Source organism: Mustela erminea, chromosome 14 (assembly GCF_009829155.1).
Source record: "Mustela erminea isolate mMusErm1 chromosome 14, mMusErm1.Pri, whole genome shotgun sequence".
NCBI lineage: Eukaryota > Metazoa > Chordata > Mammalia > Carnivora > Mustelidae > Mustela > Mustela erminea.
In genome coordinates this window covers 29,481,012-29,490,645 of record NC_045627.1, presented here as the reverse complement: position 1 = coordinate 29,490,645, position 9,634 = coordinate 29,481,012, and the positions used below count along the sequence as shown (strand labels likewise).

The window sequence follows — 9,634 nt, the reverse complement described above, 5'->3', positions numbered from 1 at the left end:
CATTCCTAGCTGGGAAGCTTCTAGTATCATCTATTACAGAGGGCCTCAAAGAGGCAATTACCTATTTGAGAGGACAGGCACTCTCCATATTTTCAGAAGTAAGTCTTCAAACCAACTGCTTAAAAAGAGCCTTGTGGCTTATGTGACCACACAATTTATTACTCACTTTGGACAAGTGCAAGATTCTTGGGATACTGGGACAGCAAATCCAAACAGGGAATGTCTCAGGCAAATAAAAAAATATTTTCATCCAGTTCACGGAAGGAAAAGTGCCCAAGGCCTTCTATGAGGTGATGGAGTGAGAGTTGATATGGTTGATTTTGTACTTAGGAGAAAAAACTGTCAGAAGTCAAAGAGGAGTCCTATTGCCTTTTCAAAGGTAAGTCAGGATAGGCCAAAACAATATATTCATAAGGATCTTACAAGGGCTTGAAATCTTTAGCACTCCAATTTTTACTTTTAAAGATTCCATACTTGCCCATTATGATTAATAATAAGACTCTTTAAAGAATCTTTGCACTGGGGGTACCTGGGAGTCTTCAGCCTCTTGCTGAAGGTCATGATCCGGGAGACCCCAGATCAGAATCCCCAGATTGAGCCCATGAAGAGCTCCCTGCTCAGAGGGAAGTCTGCTTCTCTCTCTCCCTTTGATTCTCCCCCCACCCCCCAGCTTGGGCGCTCTCTCTCTCTCTCTTTAATATAAAATCTTAAAAAAAAAAGAAAAGAAAAAGAAAAAAGAGCTTTGTGTTGGTCTTTAGGGACAGCAAAAAAATGGGGCTCTGGGAAAATACATCGTTCGCTTGGTTGCTGGTGGGGAAGGAGTAATGAAAAGTATTTTGCAAGAAAAGAATAAACTACTTTCAGGAAAGAAGTCTTTGCAAGAAGAACACACTACTTGGGCGTGTGTGGTGGGGATATATGGAATTACAAAGAAACACCGGGGACAAAAGAAAAGACCTTGTGAAATGCCACGGTATCCCACTAGCCGGGTTAACAGGGCCGTGGTCTCTGAGTGACCCTGTGCTGTGTGAGCGCTGGGAGCAGTGTCCCTCGGTTCTCTGGGAATGACACCATAGGCTCCCAGGGATACTGTGTGTCCCCGAGTCGTTCGTAAGAACGCAGGGACTGCAGCCAGCGCAAGTGCCCAGGAGGGAGAGCCTGCACCGGGGATGCAGGGAAAATGCATTCAGCACCAAAGGCTTGCCTCGACCACCACCAGCAGCAGAAACCCTGAGCCGGGCCAGGTGAGCTCCGTGGCCAACGCTCTACCCTCGGCCCTGCCCACTCGCGCCCCAGGCCCGCCCACACTCCAGTCATGGCCTTAAGTCGGCCGTCCGCGCCCCACTTCTCCGCGGGCTGTGCGAGCTCAGCTCTCCGCCGGCTCCCCACTCTGGAGGCCCCGACGCGGGGCGCTCCCACTGCGCGTGCGCCCTCCGGCGGGACGCCCCCCGCGCCCCTCCCCCTGCGGCCGGACTTGGTACAGCCGGGACGGCGGTTGGCGTTCTCCGCGGCTCAGGCGAGCGGCGGGATTTTCAAATCTTACTTTTGGAGGAGTGGCGGCGGCCCGGGCTGTGACGCGGGAGATGGAGGGACAGACCGCGAGGGGTCCCGAGCTCCGCCTGGCGGGCCTTCCTGCCCAGCAGGTGAGTGACGAAGGGCCCGGCTTCAGGTCTTCACGCCACCGTTGTGCCTCGGCGTCGAGAAAACCCCAGGCCGCGTCTCCTATCCAGCGGTGACCAGAAACAAAAGGAAGGACTGGGAGGCCGCACTTTTGAGGCTCCAAGGGAGCTTAGAAATCTCCGCATTCCCCACGGTCCCCGGTTTCTCATGGAACAGACAGACCCCAGTGGGGAAGCGATGCCAGAGTTCCGCCGTGCGTTTCCGGGCGCACCTGCCCGCTGCTTCCCGGCACCGTGCAGCGTTGGAACCCCCCACCCCCACCCCCACCCCGCCCAAGCGTAGGTGATGCTGGGGAAATGCAGGTTCCGGGATTTCCAAGAAGCCCACCCGAGGCCCGGGGAGGACAGTTTGCTTATCGCTTGATTTGACGGCAGCACAAGTACTGGACCGCTGTCTGCGCACGACAGAAACTAGAGGGGCAGGGTGGTGGTGGTGGGGGGGGGAACTGCACCCTTGGAACTTAAGAAAATTGAAAGTGGATCCCTTTTGCATTGGATAAGAAAGAAGTTTGATAGATTGCTCTTTCGCCATGTAAAGGGGGGGGGGGTTAGAAACCTTTTTACTTCATAGAGAGCAGCATTTTTTTTCTTCGGGAAACCAGTTATTAAAATGTTGTTTTCCGCTTAACCATAATTTTAGAGTCTTAAAAGAAAACTGATCTTTAAGCTGGAGCTTCACTTCTATTTTAATTTCTGTCTTATTTTCCTTAATTCTGAGATAGACTAAACTGTATGAAAATACCAGTTTTGTAGGTCAAAATTGGCAGACTACGAGGAATTTTATATCGTCTTTGCTTAGAACCCTGGCGAAGCCTTTCCTTAGAAAATTATTCTTTGTTAGAAACCTCAGTCGATACAACATCGTTAGTAAATCTTCAATAATACTGAGAAAAATAAAGCAAGACATTAAGAATCATTATGCAGAAAAGTCCAACTCCTTTATTAGTAATGCTGTTTTATGCCAGCATTTTCAAAAATTTCAAACATTTTAATGTAAAATGCTTCTTTTCTGTCCTCTCCTTTATGTACTTTGGCTGTCCCCATTGTTAACAAAATCTTGATTTCTAGTGAACTGGCAATCTGTGGAAGTTCTTGTGTGCGTTGCATAGGTGTTTGTATAGTGGTTTGAGTATATTTATTTAGCTGTGTGCAGCAGTAATATTTAGGAATTATACGAAAGAAGAGGATAAGGTCATGAAAGAAGTTTAGCTATGTGGAATGAAAATAAATAATTATACACAAGGGCTGGATTATTTTCATGTGAGAAGGTACAGTATTTAATGATTTCTTAGGCAGCAAGAAAAGCAAATAATTGAGTTGTGGAATTCCTTGTTAGGATCTTGAATAAAAATTGCAAAATAGTAATAGGTTTCAACCTAATATTGAGGGTCAGTAAGAGAATTTTATGTTTGATTAACTGAATTTTTATTTGCTGTTTTTCCTTTGATATTAATGAACCTGCCATCTATTAGGCAAAAATTCCTGGGTGGTCAAATACTAGTGAAACACCTCTGTTCAAACCTTGGAGTCATCTGTGAGTATACACAGTATTGGCTTTGGAGTCAGATTAAGGTCAAATCCAACTCTGCTTGTTATACAACTTTGAATAACTTATCTGTCTTTTCTAAGTCCTTAGTTTTCACAGTTGTAAAATGGGTAAGATGCTTATCTTGGAAAGTTACTAGGAGTTGAGAACCTCTTTAAAATACTTAGGATATTACCTAACACTCAGAATATACTTGAGAGAAAACTGTTTTCTTACCATCTCTTTTCCCATTCATCTGAGATGTTGGGGCAGCCACCTAGATTTTCTTACAAATATTTAAACTTTAGAAATCGTAATAAAAATAAGATTAAGATGTAATGCTATTGGTGCCAGCAGGCTGGATCAGAGGACCCAGAATGGGGTCCCATAGGACTAGCTAAGAAGGTCCTTAGCTTCTTGCAGGATGGAAATATCATCTGAGCCCATAGGAGGTGAAAGAGTTTATTGAAGATAGAGAGCAGATATGGATGAATGCTCAGGAAACTCAGAAAAGGAGCATGAGTCTTGTCTTAGTTTGGGGTCTGGGGATTTTTATTGAGGATAACGGTGTGGTGTATGTGTCCTCTCAGGCAACCAGGAACCAGTTAGAACAAAGACGAGGACCCAAGTGTTATTGCTTGGAGCCCGGGTGGAGGAGCTGAGGGGGGTCTTGGCGTCAAGATGTCTAGTGCTGGTGGTCTGGAATACACATATGGTAGATTCCTCCAGTCATTCTCATCTGGTTCTTTCTTGGATGTTATCTGTTCTAGAGAAATCTTGAACTCCTTGACCCTTACAAGGAGGACATACACTATTTGCATTACAAGGCATGTGTAAAGTGGGGTGTGGGTCAAGTCCTAGCAAGAATAGAAGCAGGAAAAAAAGCAAAAGACAGATTTTAATAGAGTTCTTCAGTTTCCCGATCTCATTATGTCATTTCACCAAAGTAAATGTATATAGAAACATGAATTTAAGAATTCTTTCTCTAATGCCATTTCCCAGAATGACCACTATTAACAATTCCTAGATTTTTTCCTCTACGTAAACAATTCTTAAAATAACATGCAGTATCTTTTAGAAGAAGGATATATGCTGTAAATACTCATTTGCAGTCTTTTTCATCATGGTCTCTTAGTGAACATGGTTTAACTATATCCATTATGTAGGTAATAATTTCTATCTGGATTACTACAGTTGTCTTATTAGCAGCCCAAATTCATTTTTTTTTTTTTTTAAGTCTGTGCTTAATTTCAACACTAAGGCCATTTTCTTTGGACTTTCTTTGTCCCCTTCTAGCTCTTCAAAACTAGTATCTTTCTGTTTTCTACGTAATCTAAATTTGCACTTTTAAGTCCTTTTCCTGTTTCATTTTTAGCCTTGGTCTGTCCATTTATTTTTATCAGTCTGACTTTAGATACTTACATGATCAGGACAGTGCCATAAGCTTCATTTGACTTGATTACAAGGAAACTCTTGTTTAGAAAATTGAAGAAGAAATGGCAAAAGGAAGGCTTTCCCCCCATTCTTCGCTCTTTCTGGAGACTTGCTTTCTGACATTTCTAAGAAGGATGGGTATACGCTTTTGTCTTGGGTCCTACTCAGTCTTGACTCTGCTATTATGGTTGAGGCAGCAGCAATAGGGATTTAATCTCTGTGCCCTCATTACAAGATCATTGTTCTCACTGTGGATAACATCAACTATTACCCCAGGAGCACTTTGTACCCCTTACTAACTAAAATTAAGTTCTTTGACTCCATAAGACTTTCTTGGCTAGAGTAATATCACTTAACCAGAGAGGTTTTTTCTGTGTGTGAAGTATAGATGTATACTAAAGTTGCGGAGACCACAAAACTAGCTAACACCATAGCTTTTTTTTTTTTTTAAACACCAGTACATTCTAAAGTGTACATACACTTAATTCATCTCACTTATGTCAGCCCTCCCAGATCCACATTCGCTCACTGTAGAATAGGGGAGGTAAACTAGTTTACTATGAATGTTAATTTGGCTGGGTTAGGGATCAGTGAACTTTTTCTGTAAAAGAACAAGGTAGGTAAATATTTTCAGCTTTGTGAGTGAGCCACATGGTCTTAGTTGAAACTACTCAACTCTGCCATGGTACTTGAAAGTAGCCTTAGATAATACAAATGGTTGTGACTGTGCCCCAGTACAAGTTTATCTACAAAAAGACTAGCATTGACTGGGCAATAGTTTGCTGATCCCTGCTCTAAAGGATAGATTTCTAATGTTAATTTATTAGATACATCTCATTTCCTTAATGATTATTTAACCTTACAAATAAGGTGATTTAAAAAAGAAGCCCTAACTTTGCATTTCATTTATGCACTATTTCCCAAGCCTCTATAATTTTATAGTCTTTATTAAGTGATGAAGAGAAGACAATCTTCATTTATAAGATGGAAACCCTAGAAGCCCAAACTGATTCTTTAATGTGTTTGTGGCCACCTACTGGTTCCTTAAGGTTGTTGCAGCTCTCCAGATTGCTATGGAATTTCAAGTACTGCCGCAGTGGGTCTTTACCCTGGCTGTACATTGAATCACCAGAGGAACTTCAAAGAAAAAACAGAAAAACAGCAGCAACAAAAACTCGGGCTCCACCTCCAGAGAGTCTAATTGTTTTTTGGTGGGTGAGTCTTAACTTAGGTACTTTTATAAGGCCCTTCCCCTATCAGAGGTGATTCTAATATGCAGCCAGCTTTAAGAACTGTTCTGCTAGTTCAGCTGGCTGCCTCACACTATTAAAAAGCAAAATTGAATTTAATGGTAGCAGATGGTATTTGTTTGTATTTGAGTTGTAGGGTAAAGCTATTCATCCTGGCTTCACGTTGTTCCCTGCATAAACTCTCCAATACTAACCAGCCTGCCAGAGCTTATTTCTATAGACATATAGGTCACATGGATAATTCTTAAAATTAATTATTAATTACATTAAAGAAGAATTTACTTCAAGACTGACAAAGTCATAAAAAGATGAAACAGAATTGTTGAAATTCAGCTATGTGTAAAGAACGAAAACCAGCAAATGACTACATTTATATAATATACCAGTTTTGAGTTCTACTACTGGAGAAGGTTTTTATGTGGTAATTACATGATGTAATTACATAAAGTAATTAAACAGGTCTGTTCTTCTGCATGCAATAGTGCATTTGACTGATTTGGATAGACAAGTTAAGTCATCTGCTACAGCTTCTCTTTTAGGGTACTTTTCATAGACTTGCTCTCCTGACTTTTAGTTTTCTTTTGAAAAGATTATCTTTTGAGTATCTGGAACTTCCGTTATTATATTCCATTTACATTTTTGATACAGATTTTGATCCAATTAAAAGGTAAATTATAACATTTATTTTTTACTGCAGAAGCCAAGACTTCTACTTTTAGAAATAGACATACTGGACCATTATTATGTTGATAGTATAGTTAAAGAGTATCCAATGATTTATAATTTTTTTAAAAACCACTGCTCAGCAGGGAGCCTGCTTCCTCCTCTCTCTCTCTCTGCCTGCCTCTCTGCCTACTTGTGATCTCTCTCTGTCAAATGGATGAATAAAAAAAAAAAAAAAAACCACTGTGAATTAAATCAAAATAATATGTTGGAGTTTATAGAACTCTATAGAGTTTATAGAATTTTAATGTTACATGTATAAATTGTGTATAGAACCAGGCCATTACATGATAATTGTATGGAATAAAAGACTTTCAGAACTAAAGTGATATAGTAGTTTCATGATGACTCTTAAAACTAAAGTAAACAGGGCGCCTGGGTGGCTGAGTCAATTAAGTCCTCTGCCTTCAGCTCTGGTCATAATCCCAGAGTACTGGGATCAAGTCCCACATTGGTGCTCCCTGCTCAGTAGGGAGCCTGCTTCTCCCTCTCCTCCCTGCTCCTGTTTTCTCTGTCACTATCTGTCTCTCTCTCTCAAATAAATAAAATCTTTAAAAAAAAAAAACTAAAGTAAACGTATCCAAAAATCTATTCTAAATCTCTGTTCCATCCAATAGCTAAAAGCTTCTGACATTTTCTGGACACAGTGCTTTCACTCTTGCTTCTGAGATTTTATTTACATTGCTTACCATAGCCACTAAAACTTAGTCCCTTTTCCAGCATCTTCTCCTTTAGAAAATCTTACCTTGGTTAATTCAGTGTCATCAACCATATCTTGCCATTCCACAATACAACATACATAATATGTGCATATGCTATAATGTTTACATTAATTACTGTATTATTGTATTAGTTTCCTGAGGTTATTCTTTAACAAATGACCCAAACTGGGTGGCTTTAGACAGTAGAAATTTATTCTCTCATTGTTCTGGGGTCCGGAAGTATGAAATCAAGGTACTCACCTACAGGCCCATATTCCTGCTAAGGGCTGTGGGAAGAATTTTTCTCTTGCCCTTTCCAGCTTCCTTTTGTTGCCTGGTGGTCCTTTGCTTGTAGACTCATTACTCCCATCTCTGCTTTAGTCTTTGCATGTAATCTCTCTGTGAATGTCTCTTTCTTCATGTGGGTTTCCTATAAGGACACCAGTTTGGGTTCATACTATTACAGTTTGACTTCATCTTAACTAATTACATTCGTAAAACTCTATATCCAAATAAGGTCACATTCTGCAGTTCTAGGAGGACAGGAGTATTTGGGAGACATTATTCAAACTTGTGAAATTATGCTAAGAATATGTAATGTTTCTCACCCCCATTTCTGTTCTGTTTCTCTACTAGATTGTAAAAACTTCCTAATAAAATAAAGGTTTTGCAAAGAGCATTATCAATAGCTATATAATTTGTGCTATTATACATTAAAAGTTTGTCACTTTCCCAAAATGTTACAACATTAAAATGATGTCTAGTATATTTTCCACCTATTGGGGTAAAAAGAAATATTATAATTCTGAATTTTTGCTATCTTTCAAGAATACTTTTCTCTCTCTCTTTTTTAAAGGATTGCAGCATTCAAGAAAAAATAGATTTAGAAATTCGAATGCGAGAAGGAATATGGAAACTCCTTTCTCTGAGCACTCAGAAAGACCAGATCTTGCATGCAGTTAAGAATCTCATGGTATGCAATGCTCGAATAATGGCATACACATCGGAGCTACAGAAATTAGAAGAACAGATTGCAAATCAGACTGGAAGATGGTTAGTAGCATAGTTTTCCTATGGCTTTTAATATACTCAAGTATTTGAATAAGAACACAATATAATTTAATTTTAATGTCGTGTCAAATCATCAAAGCTTTTAAAAAATAAATACACCAAAGTATTTTGGTGTATTTTGGTGTATTTTGTCAAAATACTTTGTACCAAAGTACAAAGTCTAATTGTTTTTTGGTGGGTGAGTCTTTAGTACTTTGTACTAAAGTATTTTGATGTATTTTGGTGTATTTTGTCAGTGGAACTCCGAATAAAATTAATATTATAGTAGCAGTTTTCACTTGGCAGTTTTACTGTGTCCCAGATTATGAAGTGAAATGGTTAAGAAGCAAGAGCTGAGAGAATATTTTAAAAAGGACGAAGACTGGAGCCTTTGGGAGGCTTAGTTGGTTAAGCCTCTGACTCTTGATTTCAGTTCCGATCAGGATCTCAAGGTTGTGAGAATGAGCATTGCCTTAGGCTCCCCGCTCAGTGGGAGTCTGCTTGAGATTCTCTCCTTCTCTTTCTGCCTCCCCCATCTTTATCTCTCTCTCAAATGATAAATAACTAAATCTTTTTTTTAGAAAAAGGACCAAGACTGATAGCTGAGTATATAGAAATGTGAATTTTTTTAAAAAGTTGCTTAAAAATGCTAATAAAGAGGTGTTAGCTGAGAGTAATGGAAGCTTAGGTGTAAAAATTGAAATGCACACTCCTTTCATATGGTGAATATAAGTCCTCAAGAGGCAAACAATTTACCCAAGGACATGTCACTGGCCAGTGACAGAAACTAAGGAGAGGTTGCTTAGGATTTGCTAAGTATCTTCTGGTCCTTGTTCTCTTGGTTACTCTGTTTCCATTTTGGATCAGGTCTAGGATTTGTGTATGAAATTTACATTCTATCCCATTTACAATGCCAACTCTTCTTGAATCTAAGAATGGACTTAAATTTGATTTCTTTTCTAATGTAAATGGTCTTACATCACCCATTGCTGATCAGTCTTAAAGCTCTAGCACTAGTGAAGAATTTCTTTTTATACCGTAATGGCCATTGTGCTGTTCACAGGGTACCGCCATTAAATGCTTGAAAAATAAGATAAAAAACACAGGTTACAGAAAGAGATTTTTGTAAAAATGAAATGTTGATGAGATGATGATACAATAAACACTTGTGGACAAAGTCACTAATATTTGCTGTACTGCTTTTGGACCACCTCAGTTCCTTTATTACAGTTGGCAAGATAATATTTACATTTTGAAAATTAAGGTTATATT

General features: G+C 39.7%; 1 protein-coding gene across 4 annotated transcripts in view; it reads left to right on the top strand.

Moving 5' to 3' along the window:
* Nucleotides 1-1,555: 1,555 nt before the first annotated feature.
* The window catches only part of RTKN2 (rhotekin 2), a 73,698-nt gene continuing 65,619 nt past the window's right edge, over nucleotides 1,556-9,634 (top strand). The window contains exons 1-2 of one of the 4 annotated variants that reach the window (XM_032311672.1): nucleotides 1,560-1,643; nucleotides 8,169-8,365. In XM_032311672.1, coding sequence (XP_032167563.1) covers nucleotides 1,584-1,643; nucleotides 8,169-8,365 — 257 coding nt within the window. In that variant the 5' untranslated portion in view covers nucleotides 1,560-1,583. Of the gene's footprint in view, nucleotides 1,644-5,762; nucleotides 5,850-8,168; nucleotides 8,366-9,634 lie in introns of those variants that run through there. The other 3 variants (XM_032311675.1, XM_032311674.1, XM_032311673.1) reach the window with 3 other exon arrangements.